The 26,440-nt window shown below is 38.9% G+C and overlaps 1 protein-coding gene across 2 annotated transcripts in view; it reads right to left on the reverse strand.

Annotated features, from left to right (window-relative positions):
• Positions 1–26,440, reverse strand: part of LOC116247207 (L-arabinokinase-like) — a 57,474-nt gene that overhangs the window by 23,148 nt on the left and 7,886 nt on the right. The window contains exons 1-20 of one of the 2 annotated variants that reach the window (XM_031619232.2): positions 24,111–25,102; positions 23,887–23,953; positions 23,621–23,678; positions 23,412–23,479; positions 23,263–23,325; positions 22,530–22,583; positions 22,315–22,417; positions 22,104–22,213; positions 21,903–22,022; positions 20,176–20,232; positions 19,106–19,278; positions 18,863–19,031; positions 17,669–17,752; positions 10,563–10,688; positions 10,273–10,403; positions 10,113–10,194; positions 8,294–8,381; positions 3,619–3,662; positions 1,848–1,943; positions 1,685–1,761 (exon numbers count right to left, since the gene is read on the reverse strand). In XM_031619232.2, the coding sequence (XP_031475092.1) occupies positions 1,685–1,761; positions 1,848–1,943; positions 3,619–3,662; positions 8,294–8,381; positions 10,113–10,194; positions 10,273–10,403; positions 10,563–10,688; positions 17,669–17,752; positions 18,863–19,031; positions 19,106–19,278; positions 20,176–20,232; positions 21,903–22,022; positions 22,104–22,213; positions 22,315–22,417; positions 22,530–22,583; positions 23,263–23,325; positions 23,412–23,479; positions 23,621–23,678; positions 23,887–23,953; positions 24,111–24,199 (1,859 nt within the window). In that variant the 5' untranslated portion in view covers positions 24,200–25,102. Of the gene's footprint in view, positions 1–1,684; positions 1,762–1,847; positions 1,944–3,618; positions 3,663–8,293; positions 8,382–10,112; positions 10,195–10,272; positions 10,404–10,562; positions 10,689–17,668; positions 17,753–18,862; positions 19,032–19,105; positions 19,279–20,175; positions 20,233–21,902; positions 22,023–22,103; positions 22,214–22,314; positions 22,418–22,529; positions 22,584–23,262; positions 23,326–23,411; positions 23,480–23,620; positions 23,679–23,886; positions 23,954–24,110; positions 25,103–26,440 lie in introns of those variants that run through there. The other variant, XM_031619231.2, reaches the window with a different exon arrangement.

The raw sequence follows: 26,440 nt of genomic DNA on the forward strand, positions 1-26,440 counted from the left end.
AGGAAATGTCGGTTGAAGATACTCAGACAGAGGTTGAAGATGAAGAGTTACCCATTGCTCTTAGAAATGGTATCAGGTCATGTACTCAACACCCTATTGGTAATTTCATATCTTACTCTAAACTGAGCAAGAACTATAAATGTTTTATATCGTCTCTTTCTATAGTTGTGATTCCCAGGACTGTTACTGAGGCTCAGAGCAATTTCAAGTGGGCTCATGCGATGCAAGAAGAGATGGAAGCACTGAACAAAAACAGAATGTGGGAGGTCGTAAGACGTTCACTTAAAGGCTATTGACAGGATTTTATGTTATTTGAAGAGGGGTCCTGGCAAGGGCCTCATGTACATTAAGCAAGGCTCTTTTGAGATTGAAGGGTATTCCGATGCTAACTGGGCAGGATGTGTGGACACCGGGAGATCCACCTCAGGTTACTATATTTACTTAGGAGGAAATTTCGTAGTGTGGATAAGTAAGAGACAAGATGTCTACTCTCGCTCGAATATAGGACTGTGGCCATGGGAGTCTCGGAGTTGCTGTGGTTGAAAGTGCTTTTGGTTGACATAGGAGTCAAATCTAAGGATCCAATAAAGATGTATTGTGATAACAAGTCGACAATCAACTTAGCCAACAACCCTGTGCTACATGATAGAACAAAGCATGTGGAAATTGATCGTCATTTCATTCGAGAGAGAATTGATGCGAAGGAGCTTGTCCTACCCTACATGAAGACTGAAGACCAAACAACTAATGTACTCTCCAAGGCCTTGCCGTCTATTTCGTTTGAGAGGAATGTATCCAAGTTGGGCATGTTCGATCTTTATGCCCAACTTGAGGGAGAGTGTTGACGTGTATCTGTGTTCGGGTCCGGGTCTGGATCCTGTCCGACCCGTTGTCTTGATGTATTCCTTTTTAAGTATCATGTAACCCTTTTTTTCATTCGAATGAAAAATTAAGATAGAGAGAGGTACCAGCAGCTAGTAGTTCCCTTCCTATCACAGTCAAAAGAAGGTTTTTCATCTTTGCTGAAGCATAATATAGTGCCATGGTCGCTACTACTATGCAGACAGTGTGGTTAAGGAGATTATCACGAGATATGACAATACATCTGATTGAACCTGCTACATTGTGGTGTGAGAAAAAGAGTATACATTGCTTGCAGCCACATGTTTTATGAGTAAACAAAGCGCATTGAGATGAACTAAAATTAAGTTAAATAAGAATATTTTAATCTGGCCTAAGTCACTTTAGAGTTCTACCTAACAGATTTTTTCACCAAAGCAATTTGTTTTCCTGGATAATCTCCTTAGCCACACTATCTGCACAGTAGTAGCGACCATGGCACTATATTCTGCTTCAGCAAAGATGAAAAACCTTCTTTTGCTTCTTTTCGGCAATCTTTCAGTCATAGCACCATAAGATCCATGATTCAGGTCCTCGAACAATAGGGATTATGCATAAGGGCTTCATAGAATCTTGACAGTCATATTCTATGAAGACAATCACTGGTCCCACTTGGACGGAATCCTGAATACCTTGAACACAAGTCTGAAAATTTGAGTCTAAGGCCAGATCCAGTTACATAAAACAAATATCCAACAAAATCTTAGCAGCAATCACCAAAATACGAATTCTCTGCAGCTAAAACAGACTTTTATGAACTAAATAGCAGCAAGCTGCTTCATACCTGTGGCGTATCCCTGAATCAATACCCCAGAAACATATATGGGTAGGAATATTGACAAGTCCTGTCACTTCAGCAGGCTGCAGAGAAACGCCTATGAGATGGCGTCCCAATAAACAAATTCTTGCATATGTTAAATAAAACATCTTATAAATTTTCAGCTTACCTGGCAAACCATGGCTAGAAGTTTGTTTACTTCACCACAAGCTGATGCCATTTGGTCCATCACTCCACACGGTGCACCAACTACAAAGTTCTCCACCTGTCAAAATTTTGCATAGGATTACACAGTTCTCTTGGTTCAGAATAAAAGGTGATTCATGGGGTTGGAAGAGCAACATAAAGTGCAAAATCAATTGGGGTAAGGACCAATGTGGTGAGCAGGAAGAGGAAAGTCAACTGAATTGTTGGTGTAGTCTCTAGGTATGGAAAGTTTGAAAATCTTGTCTGAAAAATGTCCTTCAAAAATGGAGTGAAAGAAGCTGAAGTCAACAAGATGATGGATATACTGGCAATCAGATACATGATGAATGCATTCCAACAAACCTATGTTACCAAATATTTATATGGATTTTGCAGAAAATGTGCTGATGCTACATTCAGAAGAAGAATATCAAACACGAATGAATTTGGTGGATTTACATTCTCCCTAAAATCAATGACATGGCCAATGTTGTAAAAGGCGTATCGTAATGTGTATCGGTTGGGCCAACCTACACACTGTATCGTAATGTATTGTAAATGTAGTGTACCGTATCGTAAATTAATATTTTACTTCATAAAAGATTTTTAAAAATAAAAAAATAAAGAAAATTTTTTTAAAAAATCGGTAAAATCAGGAAAAACAAAGAAAGTTTCGGAAAAAATGTGTTCAACATAAAAAAGACTCATCACATCATTCATAAGCCATAATATATTAACAACACATTTAGAGATGAGAAATAAGAAATTATAATAACATAATAAGCGTCTATCACAACTTTAATGTTTAAACTTTAAAAGTGTTTTAGATTACATTACAAGTTCACAACATATAATATATCATGATTATCATCACTCAAGGTCTCATCATCCCCATGGGCCATGAGTAAACCTTCTTCTCCACCAGTGAGTTCTCCCCTAAACCAATGATTTATCACATAAATGGGCAATTTTTGTAGAAAAGCTACTAAAATTTCCTCCTCTTACAACTTTTAGACATGTTTGGAAAGAAGAAGCGAGCGGTTCTTTTGTAAAAAAAATACAAAAAATTCATTTTATCCTTGTATCATACAATACAGGGGTGTATTGACCGTATCGTATGATACGGCCACTGTATCGCACAATACACATACGATACACAAGTATATCGTGTATCGTATAGGTTTTTCAAATTTATACGATACGGGCCTATATATCAGCCGTATCATATGATACAACCCCAGTATCACACGATAAACCTATGATACACGTGTATCGTGTATCATAGGTGTATCGTATAGGTTTTTCAAACTTACACAATATGTATCACACAATACGGACCCGTATCATGCGATACAGATAACACTGGACTTGCCAGCTTATCAAGAATCCCTGTTATGGAAATTGTGGAGTCATTGGGATCTGGCAGCTGATTTGACTCAGTTGTACAATTTGACTCAGTTGATTAGAAAGGACTATAGCGATGAGATCTTAACTTGGCCAGGCTCTTCATAAGCACCCAATCCCAAGACAAACTGCAAGTGTTCCTAAAGCAAAACTCTTAACTTGGCCAGCCTCTATTTCATTTATAAATACCGAATCCCAAAACAAACTGCAAGTGGTTCCTAAGGCAAAGTACATGTAATTGTGTCCTGAAATTTAACTTCCCCATTCATATAATGAGTCCATCAAACCACAGAATTCTAAAAAATTAGTACACGGGGAAACTGTCTACAAGGTTTAGATGATGCCCTTACCTTTTGACACAGCAGGGCAAGATATCTTGGTGCAATTTCCAGTCCTGACAAAAAAAAGAATTGCAAAATCAAACCCATAGATACGTTGAAGAAGCTGAAAAGTGTAGACAAAGGAATGACCCTATTCAGAAAAAGGCAGACATCAATGCACAAAATGCATTCATAGATGCAAAAAAGGTGAATAGGCAATCTAGTTAATAAAGTAAAATCCAGCCTGCCATGAAAATGTTAAAATACTATGTCATGGCTGCCTCGGGGCCAAAAGCAATTTGGCAATTTGTAATAAAATATTAACTTCATCGTGTTATATTTTACCACTGCAGTATTCCAATCTTACAAACATGTCTGATCATTTTGCAACTTGCTATATAAAGACTAACATATTTTAATAGGAGAAACAAAAATGCATTCAGTTACTCAAGGAAACAATAATGGTGGCCATAGATAGGCCCCACATTGATCACATCTTGCTCAAATGCTGGCATGTGCATAATTTGAAGCCTTGAGGACTCAACAGAAACTGAGCTAGAACTAGCATTGTGTAGCTCCGCCAGATTAGATCAAGTTCCTCTCAGAAAATCAAAGCATCCTGAGTTCTTCCGAAACCAACCCCGCTGGTTTTTCCTGATTTCTTACCATCAATTGTAAGTCACATCCAGGATTTCTGTTTAAAATAATAGCAATAATAATTGAAAAGTGTTAGCATAATCTAATTGTGTTCGTATAAAAATCACTATAGATTAAAACAAATCCCTAAGTTGCTTCTACCATATCTAGCAAGGGCTCAAGCTATGTCACACGGACACTGCATTTTCAGTGCAGCACCCCAAGCCAGTCAATGAGAATTGGGTGCGGCTGATAGAAACCCAACCAAGATTGTCCGATTTTGGTGCGCACCTAACTCAGGTCAAACGTGAGTCACGTGCGGTCAACTGTGTCAAGTCTACATTTGTCCGTTTTTAAATTTTTTTTATCATTTGTAAGCCTGGCCGTCGAGCCGAGCCGGGCCGGGCCGCCGGCGGCCCGGGTCCGGGTCCGAGTCGGGGCCGGCCCGGATAAGCGGCCTGGCCCCGCCCGATACCTCTATGTCTCCACCTCCCGCCCTCCGTCCCGCGCTCCCCCTCCTCCTCCGTCTCCCTCTCCCCCTCCGTATCCCGCTCCTCCTCCGTCTCCCTCTCCCCCTCCTCCTCCGTCTCCCGTTCCTCCTCCGTCCCCCACCCTAATCTCTGATAGCCCCACCCTGCGCCGCTCCACCATCGAAAACCTTGGGCTGCATCCTTGCCCGCAACGATCTTGTCGCCAGATCGCCGCCAACATGCTTGACGGCTCCGACGCCAGGTCGGCAGGTTGAGCGCCAGGTCGAGACCGTCGGGGAGGGGGAAAAGGAGTCGGCGAGGGAGAAAAGGCGCCGTGGTGGGAGGAGGAGGAGGAGCGCGGCCGCCGGAAAGGGGGAAAGGGGGTCGGCCGTCGGCGAGGAGGAAAGGGGGTCGGCCGTCGGTGAGGGGGAAAGGGGGTCGGCCATCGACGAGGGGGAAAGGCGATCGGCCGTCTGCCATGAACGTCGGGGCGGGCCAGGCCTGGCCGGGCTGAGCAGCCCGACGGGCCGGATCGGGCAGCCCTTACCGGGCAGGCCCAATACCCACCCCTAATCATTTGTTCACAAAAGAAAAGGGGATTAGGGCTTCGACTTAGTCGAAAGCCCTTCGTTCACCCTTGAGGTACGTTGCTATTTTGTGTGTGTCCTGGCGATCTTCACAGTTTTCCAGCAATATGAGACCGGTATGCTATCTTCCGACAACCAACGGCAATCTTCAACTCATCTCTAGCACAAGTTAGCCGGCGCAAGACCATCTGGTCCATCTCTGTTTGGCGTTTAGAAGCGCTGGCCGCTGGGTCTCCACCCAAATGTGTCAGAAATCGGCTACGAGTCTGCGATCCATCTAGTCACTTCTTGTTGCCGCTTGCGTGTTTGTCTTTCATTGTTGTTTCTCTTTAATTTGATTATTGTTTTTGTCGACTTTATCTTTTGGGAATGATGGCTGAAACTTTGGTTGGCATTTGCTCATATTTGCAGCGCGTTTTACTATTTTTCAGTTCTTTTTTGTAATGTTCAGGATTTAATGATTATTTTCTAAAATGTGGAATTGTTTGAACTTTGATCATTGTTTTCATGGTACACACTATACATGCTTGAGTTTGGCTGTTAAAGTGTTAATGTTTTTCACCTAGATCAGTTTTTTGTTTTGATGTCTTTTTATAGGGTCCATAATTTGATTTGTTTTACTACAATGACTGTTAGCGCCGAATGTTTGAAGCATATTGTAAACATTTACTCATTTGCCATTTACTGATTTAGATTTTAGTATTTTACTTAGCACCGAATGTACATAGTGCAGATTTGCTAAGTCACATGGGTACAGGTACGGGTGCAGGTACGGGTACGGACTATTTTCAAAAAACTTGGGTGTGGAGGTACAGCAGTGCACATACACACACACATATATATATCAAAAAATTACAAACAGAATAACATATTCACACACATATATATATAAAAAAATTACAAACAGAATAACATATTCATAAATCATGATCCAAAATTTATAGATACTATCATACAATGCAAGCACACATGGAAAAAAAACACAAAAAGAGATGATCTGCCAAACAGATAGAAAATGAAAATCGTGTTATTGGAAGAAAGTTTTAAGGAGGAAGGGGAAAACCAAAACTCCAAGAAATTCACTTGCAACAATCTGCAATATACAAAAGGACACAAAAGCAACGATTTCAAACATGACCCTTTTCTCACGGGACAAAATCAGCACACAACTGGTTATTAGACCAAAGACGCACAGCAGGTTCTATCTACAACTATCAAAAAGTGCCGTTGTGACCAATAATTCCATGTTAAGCATTACGAGAAAAGAGGAACCACAAATGAAACCAGGCAAAGAAGGAACAAAACCAGGAAAAGCAAGAAGAGGGAAAGGATTGACATTAAAAACTGAAAAAAAAAACAGAAAATTGCATTTAGCCAAGTTCAGGAACTAAGAAATCAACCGAAATGCTAAATCTCGTATGTTAAAACCCCTAAAACCCTACAAAGAACCCAACAGAAAGTGAAGGTAAGAAAACGAGTCAATCCCCTTAATGATAAAGCTGAAGACCTTCGAAAACAAATATTGGAGCGGGAAGAAGGGGGAAAAAGTAAAGTCAAAGCTCGGAGGGAACTGGAAGATCTTTCCTATGAAGGTGGGAATGAAAGGAAACTCACTATGGCTCTTGGCCCAGACAACGTCCTAGGCATAGGGGAGATCAGAGCAACAGGGAACTGCCTAGACGACGCACGTCCTGGACATGCTCTGCGCTCAGGTGCGCTTCAAGTCAGATCTTCGATGGTTTCAATGAAACACTAATGGCATTGGTTGATGGTGCTCGCTAGTGGGTTATCTAGGATTCTTTCAAGCGCCCCGCTCCACTCCACCTCGAACGTCGAGCCGTGAGCGCGGTGGGAACGGGCTTCCCAAAAAGCCAGGCCGGGCCGGGGTCAGCTATCTGTGCAGATAGCTTCACTTAATGGTGCTCGCCAGCCCGCCCCTCATTAGAAGTGTTAATAAGTAGGCTTGCATGCGCCTTCGCCACTTCAAACAAACATCCCAGGCCTCTTTTTTTTGTGACGACAGAAGATTCAGGTTTGCAGCCATACCTTTGAGAAGGGCCGATGAAGAAGCGGGAGAAGGGATATTTTCAAGACACAGGCATGAACATTAACCGGTCAAGAATGATTACAAAGGCATAAAACAGAAAACGGAAGCACAAAAAATGAAAAAAGGAGCTCGATCTTCACAAAACAAACAAGATTTTCAACAGATGAAACCAAAAGCTGCATCGGAAAACCCTAAAAACCTTTATCTTCATCATTTGACGTTCGCCTCTCGCCGTTTGCAGTTCGCCTCTCGCCGTTCGCAGTTCGCCTCTCGCCGTTCGCCGCTCGCCGGAGTGGAGAATCGCCTCCCGTCATCGGTCTCGGTGAAGACGAGGTGAAAAGAACCGTTGAGGCTTAATGGTTACGATATTTTTAACATGAAAAATGTAAACCACGTTAAATTGTAAATCACGTTAAAAACCAAAAAAGGTCGAAATTGGACTCAGTCAACTTTGACCGAGTTCGAAAATGGTCGGATTCGACCTCGGGTACGTTGACCGTACCTGACACGATCAACGCCGCACCCGTACCGATGCGACACCGGTACGGTGCGGGTACTGCTCTTTTGGAGCAGTACCTGTGTTACATAGTAGATTTGTAATTTTTTTTTTGTTTATAAACAATTTTGTTATGTGTGTGTATAATAAATAATAATAATAAATTAATAATAATAATAATAAATTACCCTCGCTGCACTACCGCACCTAATTTTTTTGGAATGTGCCGCTCCGTCACCCGCACCCACACCCCGCACCTATGTGACATAGGGCTCAAGCTGCATTTATTAGCTTTCAATTTGTAAGTCTGACTCACATTTAACCACTTCAAAGGGTCAATTTGAGTTTACCATTGATATTGGTGATGATGCTGTCATTGGAAAAGATAGCTATTAACATAGCATAACAAAAAGTTATCAGCAGGCATAAGGAAAAGAGCATGTTTGAAAAATTTAAAGCAAAAACATACCATGGGCTGCAGCAATGGCAGACATGGTGGCAACTTCAATAGCTGCAGAAGAAGAAACACCTTTTCCTTCTGGAACTGCTGAAGAAACCTGCAAGTTATCATGTAAATAAGTGAACCTTGTGGAACTTCTGAAAATTAGTACACATTTATCTGGAGAGACAATAGCGCAATTATCAGCGGAAAAGGATTATTTTCTAGAGAAAATAAAATATGTGATAAGTGCAACAACCATTCTTATGAGAGTCGTTATATATAACCAAATACGACAAAAAGCTTAAAATGTTGGCTATTGGCCAGGGTAGATCAGGAACACAAAAAATTGAGAGAAGGTTTAGTTTATGCAGCAGTGCAACAATGGGTTTTCACTACAAAAAAGGACTAGAAACAAAATGCAGGGAATGCAAATGAAGTACTCTCTTCGAAATTAATATGAAGTCTACAGGACACCAATCTCAGATGCATCAGCCAAATTGTTCTATTCCATGAGAAGCCTATCTAGCCTTGCACTAATTTTCACTGCCTACAATGACACACAATCTGAGGTCCTTTAGCGCAATCTAAGCCATAAAGAAAAAGAAATGGCTCCATGAACCTTGAAACATTTCATTCCCAAGTTGTTAACCAAATAGTAAGTTATTTTAGATGTCATAGTGAATGACATTCCAAAATGCCATTTACTTTCTTTAAAGAATAGAACTGTATGACAGACAACTCTGGTTCTGAGATTGCATAATAATATCATTTATGGTCTTTATGCATCTCATCACAAGGACTTTAACAGCTTCCAATGGAAATAAAGTTTTTGATGTGTATGACTGGTCTGGAGCCATCAGAATGATTTAAAAGTAGGAATCCTGATTCCTAGCAGTTGAAAACAGAATTCATTTGGAAATACCCAGTTCCAATCAAGGAAAATATAGCAATTCCCAATGTTTTGTTAAATTAGCCTTGAAATTATCACTAATTGTTCAAAAAAACAGATATTTCAAAAAAAAAATTAATTATGTTAATTGCCAAAAAAGGGAGTATTCTTTTAGTATGAAAATTGGATATTTTCTTCCTTCAGAAAAACACTGAAAATAAATATTGCATTAACATAACGACCTTTTTTGCCTAAAATAATCCTTTTTATATGAATTTTAAGTCCATGTTGTTAACTTTGTATTATCTTTTACTGTTTCTACCCTCCCCCCAAACAAAAAAAGAAGGAAAAAAAAAGTGTATAAAAAAGTGAAGCAGAAGGGAAAGTTCACTCTCTCCATTAACATTTTTCTATTCAAAAGTGATGGCATGCAGCTTGCCCATGTCAAAGATGTTCAATCTGTACCCAAGTTTTAGCTATACCCAAGCAAAATATGTTCAGCAAAAACCCAGGAGAAATCCTTCTTTATGACATCAGCCAGGTACTAGATTAGTAGTGCCTAAGCACAAGCATTAACCACAATGAAGTAGTCAGAGACCCTCCTTCACTGCCAGGAAGGCTTTTATATTGCCTAAAACAACTGTTTTTATAAATTCATCATGTATGATCTAAATACTCAGATCCAGCTAAATAGACATGGCTGTTTAACTTAAACATCAAATGGCCTACATAAACCTGGTTTTCTCCCTTGCAGATGAAGTTTATAGAACCAGAACTTTGGTAAGTTCATAAACACTATAGGATGAAGAAGAAATTATTTTTAAAGGCCAAAAAGACAAATTAAAGCACCTAAGATTTTAATCCAAATTCTACCCCAATTCCTATGCTAAAAACCCTAATCACCAAGCCAGCATGCATGTCATCAGGCGAAATGAAAATCAGAAAAGAATGTTATACCAGAATGCTAATGCTATCATTAAATCGCACACCCAATTCAGTCATCAACACAACAATTGCCCCAGCAACATAAGATGCCCACCTGAAATGAAAGCCAAGGGATGTTTCAATAGAAAAGAGAAAGCCTACATAACATATTAAAAAAAAAACTATCACTAACTTTTGGGATGGATCTTGTGCAAAGTATTTGCAAGCTGACTCATAGGATATTGGTTGGTCTCCATCCATTAAATCAGCCAAATCCATGTCAAATGTAGGTGCACGGTTGCACAACTCAGACCCAAAAGATACCTGAAAGCATGTATCAGGAAGTTATGCATAGACCAGCTAGATAAACATAATGGCTTCATAAGCCAATGTGAAGATTACACAAGATAGTAAAAGCATAGTTAACTTTTTAAGAATTAAACATATTGATTATATCCACAGAAAAGGTAAACATTGATTTACTATCTGCAACACGGGCTTGGGCCCTAGGCCTTGGTTTTGCTGGCGAGCTAGAGCATGCTTCCACAGCTTCTGCTTGCTTGGATGAATTTTTTGCACAGCAACATGACAAGCCTCTCTAATAGGCATCTTCAATACAAGAAGACATCAGTTAGAATTCTTATGAATGCGAAAAATTTAGAATAAAGCTAGGTAGCTAGCACATTTTTCAACTTTTAGATTTTTTAAACAGAAACATATCAAGTTGCAGAGTGTAATAACCCTGCCTAAAACTTACTCAAGCACCTGCTTCCATGCAACCAGACTAATAGTGTGCTTTGGTTTGACAACCAAAAATGCTGCAAATCAAGAAGCATACAACAATGGAGCTTGGGAACATATGGATATGAATCATTCTTAAAACCTCAACCACGGGATTATGTTAAAGTCTAACTTATATTTAAGATGTTAATAGCCACCCTTAAGGAACCATAACCTCGCAAGTTAGACCCCACTTCCCATGACCAAGAAATGAACAAAGACCTGTAACAACTGAGTCCAAAACTGACCGAAGGGTCTGAGCTATAGCGGATTTTAGCTCACTTTTTAGTCCACCCCCACACTTGAGATCTTACTAGCGATCCTTAAGGAACATAAGCCCACAAGTTAGACCCCACTTCCCATGACCAAGAAATGAACAAAGATCTTTAAAGACCGAGTCCAAAACTGACTGACGGGCCTGGGCTATAGCAGATTTTAGCTCACTTTTTAAGCTGCTCCTATTTATATCATTAACACAGGGTTTTGATTCCGTGGACTCATCGCCCTCATAGCTACTGTTCCCATACCAGAATGTATCAAGGATTACTGTAGATTTCTATACATGGCCCAGATTAAACAATACTCACATGTTCCTGCACAGAAGTCAGTCATGTTAGGAACAAGGCCTCCTCCCTAGTTCACTCGCAACGACAAGAGAAGAAAACTAAGAGAAAGAACAAGACAAAAGGATTTTTACGTGGTTCGGAGACAAGTTCTCCTACATCCACCGCCACAAAGTTTTTTGACCTTTTTCACTATCACAGAAGATCAAAGAATATACGAAACCGCCTTCCTCTTAAACATGGGGATTAGGGCAAACCTATGTCACATAGGTACGGGTACGGGTGCCAGTACAAGTACGGACCATCTTCAAAAAACTTAGGTGTGGGGGTATGGCCGTATATATATATATATATATATATATATATATATAACAAAGGAATGTAGTATGGCGAACAAAGGAAAAGGAGTCTCTCAACCTACAAGTTCAAGTTGTGGATATGTTTTTAATCATTACAATTTCTTTTGTCTTGTAGGGAAGGAGAAACTAAAAATTGGGACGTGAATGTTGAGGACTTTAACTTAGAACAAGACAATGAACTTGAAACTGTTAATTCAAGATTTGAATAACCTTCTATTCCATCAACATCTTCTATTGTGGAAGAAGAGGAGAACGATTTGGGCATTGACAATGACTAGAATGATGACAAACAATGTTTTGTGATAAATAATGTTTTGTTTGAGACTTTCTTTCTTATGAGATTGTAAGAGTGAACTATTACTTTAATTTTTTTTTTTTTGTATTTTATCATTTTTTAGAATATAAAATTCACCGTCTCCGCGTATCCAAAAGTTTTGAAAATTGCCATGTCTCCGTACCCGTATCGTACCCGCACCCACGTGACATAGGTTATGGTCTTATGGACAACCACACAAGGTAATAGGGAACTTAAGCATTCATCGTTCTAAAAACCGTAGATTTGGAACTATTGTGATAGCTATTATTGTTAAGTTTGTGCGCCCAGGATCGGGTCTGTCCAGATGACCCGATTCAATTCTTTTCTATCCACACGCCCAAATATACTAGGCGGTGGCATACTTGTAATTTTTTACATATTTTTGTACGAGCTGTTGTAATCTGATTAGGTTATCTTAACAACAGTGACTAAGGACTGCAGAGCGTTTTTTTCACGCCAACTGCACCTTCTCTTCCATCGGCTTCTACCTTCTCTACTCAATCACTCTTTTTTCAGGCCGGAGAGACACAGATTTCTAGAAAATCTTACATGGTATCAGAGCCAGGTTGAGCATCGTCCTCCGGTAAGTGGATTCAGTCCTGGCGTGATTTGCCCTAATTCCAGTATTTGCCCTAAATCTTATTTCTGGCGTGATTTGCCCTAATTCCAGTACTTGCCCTAAATTCTACCTCTGTGTTATCTGCCCTAATTCTGTTCCATTTAATTTCTACATCACATAATCCTAATCCCCTTTGTCCTAATTCTGTCCAAACTCCAAACCAAACCATTACACAAAATACCTAACCCGTTCCATTATTCCTCTTCGATTTCTGCTCTCATTATTCAGCCATGGACCAGCGAAACTCCTCTCTCTTGTCCTCCAGTTTTTTCTCCCAACTTATCTCCCAAAAACTGAATCACAGCAACTATTTGACTTGGAAACATCAAATAGTCTCATTTATTAAGAGCCATCGACTCTATGGACATATCGATGGCACCACCCCAGCGCCTTCAAAGTATCGATTGTGAAGTGAAGAGGACTGTAGTGGCAGATCAAGCTGCTGGGACTTCGGCTGGAACTGAGATCAGATTTGAGTATGAAACTCTCACTGAAAACAACCCTAAGTATGAAGTTGGGCTGGCTCACGACCAGCCTCTTGTTGCCTACATTACTTCTACTCTGTTAGAGGAAGTGTTGGGAGGCGTTGATGATGATTTAACAGCCCAAGAGTTGTGGTCTATGCTTGCCACGACGTACTCTCAAGTATCGGAAGCACGATTTCTACAATTAAAAAGGCAGTTTCAGGACATCAAGCGCGGGACGCGTACAGTTTTGGAATATTTGAATGAAATAAAAAATGTAAGCGATCAGCTTGCTGTCATTGGATATCCGGTCAACGACAAGGACAAGGTGCAGCAAGCTTTAAGTGGACTTGGAACAGATTTTGACATATTTTGCACAGCTTTGGAAGTTCTACCTGTCCTCCCATCCTTTGAAGATCTGAAGGCCAAGTTATTTTAGCACAAAGCTAGTCGTGTACAGCAACAGAACTTGATTCCTTCTAGCAGCCACAATGTACTGATTACAGGGACACACGCACTGCAAGGGAATCGCACTCGTTCTTGGACTCCTCAGGCAGGAATGGGAAGAGGTATTCTCCCAACACCACCAGGCATGAATACTATGAATACTACATCTACCACGCCTAGAAGGGTTCCTACTTGCTTCTATTGCAACAAAAGGGGGCATGTAAAATCAGAATGTTGGCACAATCCTCAGAACAAAAATAACCAGATCATGCGTGAGAACAAGGCAGCAGCAGGGTCAGCTTCATCATCATCCGGCTCAAATGTGACATCAAATATTTCAGCAGACGTGCAACAGCTTTTAATGACAGCTCTTTCTAAACTCCACTTGAAACAAAATGAGCAAGGAGAATGGTATGTGGACTCTGGAGCAGCAGCCCATGTTACTGGTGACACAGGTAATCTCTCTAGTGTTTTCCCTTATTTAGATCAAGGCTCAGTTGTCACAGGAGATGGTTCCCATCACACAATATCGCACATTGGAAATGCACAAATATCTATGGGTCGTTCTTCCATACCATTAAAGAATGTCCTTGTTGTTCCAAATGTCAAGAAAAATATTATCTCAGTGTCCAAACTTATTGATGATACTCATTCCTCTGTTGAATTCACACCATCTTCTATTTATGTCAAGGATGCTCGAACCAAGAAGACATTCGCTGAGGGCACTCACAAAGGAGATATGTATGTCCTTGAAGAAGCTCCAAAGATGTCAAAACCTTACCTTTCAGATTCATCTTTTCCAAGTCATAGTGAAGTTAATGTCACAGAGTATAATAAGCCGTCCATTTGGCACGGTCGGTTAGCTCATTGTAGTCAGTCTTTTGTTTGAAGTCTTGTTCCAGACGGGCTCTTAGATAAGTCCAGTCTGAACTTAGTTAGTGAGTCCATCATATGGTCGAATTGTCACATCTGTAAGAGCCATGCCCTTCCCTTTCAATTAATCAATAAAAGAGTTTCAAAGGTTTTTGACACTATATATTCTGATGTTTAGGGGCCCGCTCCAATTCCTTCTACTTCCGGGAGTCGATACTATGTCATTTTTATTGATTCATATTCCCGATATACTTGGATCCATTTTATGAAACACAAATCAGAAGTTTTCCGCTTGTTCACTCAATTTCATGCCTTGGTTTGAAATAAATACTCCAGTGATATTGTGCATTTTCAATGTGATGGTGGTGGTGAATTTATTTCAAACGAATTTACTGAGTACTTACTAAATCATGGGATCACTAGACAAATCTCATGCCCGCATACACCTCAACAAAACGGAATTGCTGAAAGGAAACATATGCATATCGTTGAAAGTGCGCTCAGCATGATGCATGACACAGATTTAGCTATGACATTGTGGACCGAGGCTTTTCATATGGCTGTCCATGTTATAAACCGGCTGCCATTGGCTTTGCTTGATGGAAAATCACCATTCTTTCTATTACATCACGAACAGCCACATTATGAGGAATTGTGTGTTTTTGGATGTGTGTGCAATGTGCATATTGACGTTTCCTTAAGAAACAAATTTCAAGATCGTGTTGTTTTGTGCAGATTTATGGGGTATGCAGAAAATTACAAGGGCTATAGATGTTACAATCCTAAAACTGGGCGTGTGCATATTTCACGGCATGTTGTTTTTGATGAAAGCAAGTTACAGGATCCAAAGGCGCCTTCTGTGACACTCAATGATAAAAATGAGGTACATGATACTTGGTTACATGCTGAAATTTTAAGACAAGGGGCGGAAATGTTGCCTGAGCAGAGAGAGCAAGCTGTTGATGAGCCCGAAAAATTTGTCAATAGTTCCTTGGACAGCACCACTTTCTTGGACAGCCTGCCTTCATCCTCTCAGCCCAATGATCCACCTATAGATAACCGCTTCTCAGGCCTGGTGTATTCTCGGCGGTCAGTCCCTACCGCAGCTCCACGCAAATCACAACGCGTACGACATCCTATTGATAAATGGGTGAGCTATAACAATTTTTCCTTAGATTTTCAGCTTTTTATGACATAAGTCAGCAAAAAGGTGGAACCAAAATATTATCAACATGCGAATAAGGAAAAATGTTGGGTTGAAGCTATGAATGAGGAAATGGCAGCCTTGAATGAGTGTCAGACTTGGCACATTGTTCCTCGTCCAGATGGTAAGAATGTTGTGGGCTCCAAATGGGTTTACAAACTAAAATATAAGCCTGATGGTAGCATTGATCGATACAAAGCTCGTCTTGTGGCGCGAGGCTTCACTCAGCAATACGAGGAAGATTATGATGAAACATTCAGTCTGGTCATCAAGATGGGAACGATCCGCGTAATTATTTCTCTTGCAGTCTCATATGGATGGACTCTCTATCAGTTGGATGTCAAAAATGTCTTCCTTCATGGGATTCTAAAGGAAGAAGTATACATGGAGCAACCTCTCGGTTATGCTACACATGATCCTAAAAAATGGGTATGTAAGTTACACAAGTCTCTATATGGGTTGAAGCAGGCTTCTAGGTCATGGTTCGATCGGTTTTCTCATCATATACAACAAGTTGGTTTTCATCGAAGCTCTCTCGATCACTCTTTATTTATCTACCATACCGGGGAAGCTACCACTTGGTTACTTATCTAGGTTGATGATATTGTTATCACTGGGAATTCTTCTTCACATATATCTTATGTTAAAGATATGTTGAAACAAGAATTCAAGATGAAGGATCTCGGCAAATTATGGTACTTCTTGGGTGTTGAACTTGACAGGACAGATGATAGATTGACTCTTACGCAGCACAAATATACTCTTGATATTTTGGACAGGGCAGGCATGATTAATTGCAAACTCATAACTACTCCTAGTGTCTCAACACTAAATTGACTGTCTCTGATGGAACTGCTGCATATCTCAATCATATATTCTATCGCAGCATTGTTGGTATGTTACAATACCTCACTTTTACATGCCCAGACATAGTATATGCTGTAAATCAGATCTCTCAATTTATGCATGCACCCACGGAAGGACATATAGATGCCACTAAGCGAATCTTACGGTATCTCAAAGCTACTCTTGGAGATGGACTAGTCTACTCAAGAGGCCCCAATGTTACGCTTGGACATTGCATTTTACACCTATACTGATGCAGACTGGGTAGGAGATCCAGATGATCGACGATCAGTTTCAGGTTTCTGTCTTTTTCTTGATTCTAATCTCATTTGTTGGAGCAGTAAAAAGCAGCGCGCGGTTGCTCGATCTAGCACTGAGGCAGAATATAGAGCAATGGCTGCTGGGACAGCTGAAGCGTCATGGTTACGCCATTTGCTTGGAGAACTCAGCCTTCCTATTGTTCAGTCATCCTTACTATGTGACAACCAAAGTGCGATAAAAATTGCCTTCAACCCCGTTCTACATAATCGCACCAAACACATAGAGATTTATCAACATTTCATCCGTCAGAAGGTTGAAGAAGCCGAGATCTTGCCTACTTATGTACCACCAGTGAACAAGTAACTGACCTCGTCACCAAAGGACTCACAGGACAGCACTTCTGGGAATTGAAGAACAAGTTATGCATGATCAAATCTCATGCACAACTTGAGGGGGGTTGTTAAGTTTGTGAGCCCAGGATCGGGTCTGTCCAGACGACCCGATCCAATTCTTTTATATCCACACGCCCAAATATACTAGGCGGTGGCATACTTGTAATTTTTTACATATTTTTGTACAAACTGTTGTAATCTGATTAGGTTATCTTAATAACAGTGATTAAGGATTGCAGAGCGTTTTTTTCACGCCAACTGCACCTTCTCTACTCAATCACTCTTGTTTTAGGCCGGAGACACAGATTTCTGGAAAATCTTACAATTCTAAGTTGGGATGTTACACAAAGCAAACAAAACAATTGGAATCATCATAAGGGATTCACCCATAAGCCAAGGAATTTAAAACTCCAAGTGAGAGAACACAAAATATGTAGTTGTAAAATTAAGAAATAAGAACATTACCTGCAAAACAAGGCTTCCTGAGTAGTCAGCAATACCACCCATGACATCCAATCTTCCAGGTGCTCTGGCCACAAAAATGTCTTCCTAAAGACAGAAAAATTGTCACATCTGCGACATAATTTTTCATAATAGGAACAATGCAGGGCACCTCTTGGTAAAAAAACCAGATGTGTTTGAGAAGAAATATTAACAGTTCTTCAATGACAAAACAAAGGCAGGCTTCCCTGCAAAATTTGACCCACCTATTTATTGACGTGTCTGCTTTGCATGAGAGAGGGAGGGAGGTGGGGGGAGAAAGAGAGAGAGAGATATCCATTTACAATCAATTTAGATGATAATATATCTAGATTTCTGCCCACTGTTATCATCAAATTAAATTCAATGAGTCCTTACAATTTCTTCAGATAGCCTCTCGAATATAATGATTTTGCAATAACCATATGAAAGCAACTCCACAACGAGATTCTAATAACCATATGAAAGCAACTCCACAACGAGATTCTTTGTCCTTAGAATGTTCGACATATTTTTCCCTTTTTTTTTTCTTGCTTGCCTTACTTTTTCAGTAATCCATTCATCTTAACCAATTTTCTAGCAGAACTGTTTGGATGAACACTAAACACATGTTCATACCATTATCACTTCATTTCATTTTCTCCTGGGCCCCATTAGGTGAATTTTCAGTCCCATTCGTCCTAATTGTTCAACTTATTAAATGAGCTTCAATAATTTTCATCATCACTCTAATTTCATGAACAAATTCACCAAATAACAAAGACTAAAGTTGCAGAATTTTTTTTCATCATTAAAAATTGTGAACATATATAGCTTGAGTACAATAGTGAGCTAATCATTCACAAGATTTATTGGTAGATTTTCCAATAAAAAACCACTATGGACTGGAGAATATCACTGAAAAGATTAACCCAGAGAAAAACGCTGTAAGTTGAGCAAATAGAGGTAATTGTATGGGTGTTAGATACATAAAAAATCTGAGTACACGCCAATCTGTACCTGAAAAAACAAAGCAAGACAAAAATATAGTACAAAATTCTCAGACTAACATCACCCTTTTCCTTTTAAATCAAAGACCAGGCTCTTTTAAAGTTGATATAGAGGCACAAGGGAAAAGCAAAATATCGCTAAAAATAAAATCAAACTAAAACACCAATAGGAGTTCAGTTAGAAAAGGACCTCCCAGTGGAAAAGAGTAGATGCAGCAATTCTCTCTCTTATTTGCCGCTTTTCTGAGTGCTTATGAGAGTCCGTTTCACGATGAAGACCCGCCAAACTCCTTAAAAATGCTACTGTGTCTGGAAGTCCATGCAACTCTCCATGAAGAATCTCAAAGTCCTCTATACATCTACGGAAGAATAGCACAAAAAAAACATGAACACGCTGTTATATAGCAACATGACGTGGAATTTACGAACTTACAACTCTGTAAAAGGGCTTTTCTTATTTGCCTCATTGCTTTCCAAAGTAGCACGAAGGCCAAGTTCATTTTCTGCAACTGCATACCACTCCGGAATGCTAATATCGCCACCAGGAGCTCTTTGTAGTTGATACCCAAGCACAATAGCATCACGTAATCTTCTCGGTCCACTAAACTGTATACATGAAAAAGAAAGAGAAATAAGTGAAGAATAAAAATGCAAGGAAGCAGCACAGAAGGCAATCCTATTAAACCTTCAAAAAAGAACAAAAAGAAATAATAGTTCAGTTAGGGAACACATCTGCTTAGATTCAAGGACTTTGCAGTATGTAAAGTGTTTCCTAGGTAACGAGGTCAATGAGCTTCTCCAAACTAGTTGAGGTCAACCAGATAATAAAATGTTATTGTGATTACACCACCAGAAGGCTAATAGAGGTGCATGAATAGAGAATAAGCAAAGAAGAAGAAGAGGAATTTCAATCAATAGTATTTTGTGTAATGAATAGCCTATATTAGGCTATTTCTGTTTTATAGCTTGTTATTCAGAGAAAAATCCTGTCAAATTGCACATTTACAATAATCATGTTTAACTTACTATTCCAATAGTCGGACCATTCTTTTCAAAGTCCTCTGTTCAAGCTTACAGAGTTCATTGAACATACTTGGATCTTTTTTCATTTCTCTCAAACATGATAAAATCTGCTTGGACCTCTTCTCCTGCTATTTTATCCCAAGTAACATGGTAGTTTGCCGAATTACATTTGGATGTTATTGTACTTGACATGAAATATAAAGGTGAATTTCAATTCCTGGGTGGTTCTAAGGATCTTGAGCCTGACCACAGCCTGCCACCTCCTCACTCCCAGCCCTGTAAAAGAGTCTGAAGCCTCGAAGTCTGGGTATATTCAGATTCGAAGGCAATTTAGACTAAGATCAGCTTTTACGGATTCTAGACCTACTTAAAACACCACTGCATAAGCAAGGATTTAGAAGGAAGATGAAAAAAAAACATAATACCTACTATATTTTCAGCCATTCGATGGGGCAAGAAAGTATAGGTACTAAGACTTACCTTGTCAGATGCATAACTTCTTCCAGTAGCAGCCTTCTGTAATATGCCTGCAGCAACCTGACACAGCGGAACAAATTATTTCAGCATAAAAATTGTTAGACAGCCTAGGCAATGAGATTATCCAACCAGAGTAATCAAGGTATTTAACAGACATTACCAGATGTGATGAAGTTGCTGTCTGGCTCAAAAAGAGATACAACTTTTCATCACCGAACAGAAATCTCTGTTAAATTTTCAAATGGAAGCCTAACCACTTACATGTTTTGTCCAAACCCAAAGCACACATGCTGGATGTGGGATGAAGCAATTGGTCTAGTGAACCACTCTAAGATTCTGAACCTAGATTAGTCTGAATTGAACCAATGCATCTTACATCTCTGCTAGCTTAATCAACCTTGTTAGCATCATTGTCACAATCATCTTTCTCAGGTTTTTGTTGGCAAGGTTTTTTCACTATAAATCGGAGAAATTGAAGAAATATTGTAAAAATATATTAGAGAAAGGTTTTTTAAAAAAATTACATCATTTTGGCAATATTTACAAAATATCTCAATAAGTGCCCTTTTTGGCTTTTTCTCCCTTAAGTTGCTTTTGTGACATTAGAACATTTTAAACATATAGCTGATATCTGTGACAATTGTTAGAACCATATTCATTACAGAGTTGGCTTAGATCTGTCTAGGCATTCAAAATATGAGCAAGATCTTCTCAAATGCAAAATAGCGATTCATGACCACAAGTATTTAGCCAAATTGATACGTACATCTGACACAACGAGAAATCACAACTAGAGGATGTCCATATATGTGATGGCAAAGCAGTTCTGCGGAAGCAAAACCTCCTTTGCTTACAAAGGTTATAACTAATAAGCTAGATAAGTTTACATTAAGATGAAAGGTGAAAAAATTCTCACATAATCTAGTTTCCTGCAGTAATTAATTTTCGAAGCAGGTGGAAAGAAGCTGATTGCTGTTTCCACCATGGATAACGAGTATAAAAAATACACCCAACTTTAGACCATCTATGATTAGCCCAAAACCAAATCTTTTTTGCCCAAGCAGATATTTCCAGAATGATATGCAACCTTATGCAGTTAAAGGACCAATGGCCAAAGGCAGATTAAATAGGCTACAACTTAAACAACAACAGACACCATAATAGGCTCACATCCCAATTCCAATATGGATTGGCATAATGAAAGCTACTAGATGCCCAGCAGTTTGGTCTCGCATGGAAGAAGATGATCTTAATTTCCATTGTCTCGCAAAATGCTTCATTTACTGAAGTTCCAAAAAAGCACCTAGAAATATGCAGTTAATTTCTGCTACAGAACCAAATCCACTTGAAGCATGCACAGGCAGCACCAATTTTTTGTCAATAAAGGAATACAAAATTATTCACCAACTTCTGCAAGTGATCCCTGTAGGCATAAATTCAACATACTGGAAGAACTCATCAGTGAAAGGATCCCCTAAGGCATCAAACGGAGATAGATAAAACACAATGTGCCATGCCTGGCACATTAATGTTTGATTCCATGTCACCTACACAAAGAGACCTAACTAGTGTGTGACTATAACATCATACAGATAACCTTTCTACCCAGTCAAAAATCCATGCTCAGACAGAAGAATTTCTTTTTCGAAAGAACCAATACAATAAATGCATGTGTTAAGTTTCTAACGTCTGAAAAGTTTTGAGTAATACATGAGAATGAGAAAACATACTTCACCACCATTGATGCCTCCTTCATAACATGGCTTAAGGCTTAGAGCACGCTCAAGATAAGGTTTCCAATGCCCCGTAAGCAAATCTCTCCTAATCATCTCCACTCCACCTTGAAAATACTAACAATAGGGAGTTTATCACGTTTAATCAAAATGATATCTGAAGTGTAATATAGATGAAAAAGCTTTTAGAGAACACACCTCAAGCATGTTTCTCAAGAACGGTTCCTCACTAAAATAATCCCGACGGACAAACACAAATGGAAGCTTGTAAGCAAGTGCCTCACTAACTGTACCATATCCAATTTTTCCTACATACATAAAAGATGAAAACGATCAATAATGTATACGCAGAATCCAATGCACAAAAGGTCTCACGGGGATCTTAGACTCTTAGAAGTTGCTCACACACCAAGCATGCAATCACAAGCTGCAATCACGTCTGGTGTATATACATCTTTAGGAAGCCTTAAGAAGTTTGGTGGAAGTTCCTGTTTATCTGAGGCAGCACATACCTAATATGTATATGAACACAACAATAAGGAAACTGGCAAGCAAAATAGAGAATAAGTGATGGACATAACCATCTTCTCCTTAAATCAAAGTACAAGATTTTGACATGAATACCAAGCAAAGCCAACCAGTGGGCAGCCACTCTTCCTTTAGCATCCATCCAGCCGGCTACACCAGAGACAGATAACCACACAAAAGGAACTCTAATTACCATTTAGCAAAAAATTATAGATGCTAGTATAAGGTAAATCCTAAATAATCACTCCAAACAACATGCTCTCAGAATTCTGATGTTGATGTACTATAAACAAAGGCATAAACACTATCTAATGTTATCACAAATTGACTACTATTATTGCTCAGCAAGATCTTCACCAAACTTGGTATTCATATTTTCAACTTTGTTGTGGCGTGAAAAAAAATTTGGTGTATGTAGTGCAAATATTGATTAGTTATCATCGGCCAGTGACCACAAATGAGAAGGCAAGAGAGTTGAAAGATTTGGGAAAAACAACTTGTTAAGTAAAGAACAATTTTCTCAAAAGAGGACATAGTGGAGCCTGTATCAGGCATTCGCAAACTTAGAAAAGAAACTAAAAGCACGTTCATAATGTTGAAGGCTTGAAGCAAATAAGCGACACAGTGGGATCTGATTCAACTTCAGCTTGACCCACAGATATGGTGCTAGAAGAATTCAGCTACATAATCACTATAGGTCCAGAAGTAAAATCAGAAAGACCGAACAAGAACATAAATCTCTTTTCCCAGAGATATAGTTCAGATTACTGTAGAACAAGAATGCATTCCTTAATTTGAAATGGCAAGGAACACAAACATGAACCCTTACCTGCCCACCAAAATTAAAAAGCACTAGCTTTACATCATCACCAAGCCCAAGTTCATTCCTCACCTACACCACGTAGACATGAATAGGCCGATTTTTAAGAAAAAAATTTGTATTCACATGGGAATATTTGCTATGCTTAACAAATTTACCTCCATACGAGATTTATGTGGTCTTCTCACAACAAGGGGCACATCTACAACATCACGAAAAGCGGGCACTGGGAAAACAGCAAACAGGATCAATGACACTATAATGATCTGCTTGTTGTAAGTTACAACTTGTAAGAATGTTAACCAAAGCCAAACAGCTTCACAGTTTAAAGCTAGAAATTAGATCGCCGAAAGATTCTAAACCATACTTGGGACATATCCGGGAAGTCTGAGTAGCAACTCACAATGAGAATAATCTTCAGCTATCTGTAGAAATTTTAAAAGAAACTTTAGCAATATATAGATTCCTAGAAAGAGAGAAAATACTGCATATAAGAATTTCATAGCCTAAAGAAGATATAGGGTTCTGCATCTATTGTTTTCCTTTCATGCCTACTGCAAAAATGTACCAGTGTGTTGGTATATTTTAAGTTAGTTCATGACCTACATTAAATAGCTATAATGGAGTTAGTACCTGCCAAATTATAGAACGATGATGATATCCAGCAGCCATGACATATTCAGCATATATGAAATCCCAACTGCATTGAGGGACATAAAGCATTGAGACAGAATTATAGAATAATTATTTTCATCACTAAGAAAGAAAAAATTGCAAAAGAAACTGAGAAAAAATTAATTGTAATGGATAAATTTATACAAGCTGTGTGATCCAAAATGACAATCCTAAGTCCTAACCATTGATAGAAAATCATTATAAGCATCCTCCAAGCTTTATGTATATAGGAAGAAAACCAAACTATCAGACTTGCTCGTTCTGTCAGCATGCAGAGACACTGTTATAGTATATAGTCACAGATTTCACTTTCAGTTTTCCCACCGATGAGAACATAACAGGATATTTTGATAATATCCCTTTCTGAGGGAAAAAAAATCAGCTATACAAATTCTAAAGAAAGTTATTTTACCAATTCACACAAAAGAAAAACATTTCAAAAGGAAAATAATATGGAAGAGAAGATGCGACTTGGACACTTTTTAATATTCTTAATAAAAGTATATGCCCTTATTTATCATGCAAATTGTACCTGATAACTTTTTTCTTAGCCCTATTGCTGAAAAGCTCTGATACATGGGTGCGCGTGTGCACCTGAAGTGTCGGTGTCGACTCGCCTGGACACAGGTGTGGGTACGGACACGCCTTCGACACTTTAGGTGCACAGGCGCACTTGTGTATTGCTGTATCTGTAATTATATGTTCAATATACAACATAGAATTTATATATTCAATACACTACGATATAATTATATGCATTGTATACATTATGTACACAATTTTATATGTACGGCCAGCCATACCCACGTACCCATGATTTTGAATTTTGTCCGCACCCGTACCCATGTGACATAGATGAAAAGGAGGTGGTGGTAACTTCTTTGGTTTTCCATGAAGTGGCTCTCTATTCTTTCAGTTTTTTGCAATTAGGAATGACAAAAAGTGCAATTTTTCTCCTTGCCAACAAGGACTTCAACTTAATCAAGAGCCCTTATATTTTAAAAGATTCAACACTACGAAGGTCAGTTTTAGCGACAGTTCATGAAGAGTGAAAATATTGGAAATTTTAAATTTAAAGTGATTCTTCTATATATTGTGCTTTAATCATATCTTCCATGTGTTTTTTCATAGCAATTTCCTGCTATTGTGAAGGAAAATGTTGATAGTTGCTATACCGCTTTTATCATATCATGTATTCCAACTATTGTCACATAAAACGCGTATTAATTGAAAAAAATGCATTAAATACGCAACAAAAATAGTCCACCAAATTAAATGGCTATTAGATGCATCTTTTTTACAAAAACGCTAGAAAATAAAAAACTAGAAAAAAACACGTATTATACGTGTTTTTTCGTGTTGTTTAAACTACCACAAAATTTTTTTAAGCGCAAGGTCCGTTTTTTAAATAAAGGCACTGCATGTAATATTGAAGAAAAGTTGGTTCTTTTTAAACTTAATCTGCCCTTTTAATGGCAAAAAGGTACTTTTAGAAAAGAGGGATTAGGTTAAAATCAAAAACTCGTCGTTCGGGTGAAAAGGGGTTTGAACTTTGAACTTGAGAGGGGAGTCGCCGGACGGACGGATGGAGGCTGACCGCGAGATGTTGAAGCTTGCAAACGTCGAGCATCGACGGGAGTCGCTGGACTGAAAGAAAGTTGTCGTCGGACGTTAGCTAGGTTGAACCTTTGAAGGCTTGAAGCCTGCGAGCAGCCACAGCTACAAGAGTCGTTTGACAGAAGGTAGGTTCTTCCTCTAATAACTAATAAATAATAACTAATATGTTGTTGTATATTCTTCAAATATTTTTATTATGTTCATGTTTCATAACTTTATGTTCTTCATTTCGACGGTTCGTCTCTTCATTTTATTCACGTTTGTTGTGTTGATTGATGGTTACTGTTTCATAACTTTATGTTCATCACTTCAACGGTTCGTCTCTTCATTTTATTCACGTTTGTTGTGTTGATTCATGGTTACTGTTTCATAACTTTATGTTCATCACTTCGACAGTTTGTCTCTTCATTTTATGGGACGTAAACTAGCTTGTTATAAATTTATAATCTGTTTGTTGATTATGATCTGTTTGAGGTTTTAAAATTTAAATCTTATATGCAAGTTGTATAGGCATTCAGCTGCAGCTGTATAGGTTATGACCTGTTTGAGCCTTTGAGGTTTTAAAATTTTCATCTTATATGTTGTAAGAACGTAAGCTAGCTCTGTTTTATTTTGTTAGAATCGTGCAATAACAAGCCGTAACAGCTAGGAAAAATAATTGTGCAGTAACAGGTTCTGTTTTATTCATCTATATCTTTTTTGCAAGCTATAACAGGATTTCGGCAGCAGATTTATAGATAATTAGATATATATACTTTGTAATTGCAAGTCCTTTGAATGAAGTTCTTTGATTCTTGGGATGAAGACTAGGACATGTTTTTTTTCATTTTCTAAGTGAAGCATGACTTCATTTATGTTGTAAAGCCATGAGGGCTATAAACTTTTTGTAAGTTAT

The sequence above is a fragment of the Nymphaea colorata genome, chromosome 2, assembly GCF_008831285.2.
Source record: "Nymphaea colorata isolate Beijing-Zhang1983 chromosome 2, ASM883128v2, whole genome shotgun sequence".
NCBI lineage: Eukaryota > Viridiplantae > Streptophyta > Magnoliopsida > Nymphaeales > Nymphaeaceae > Nymphaea > Nymphaea colorata.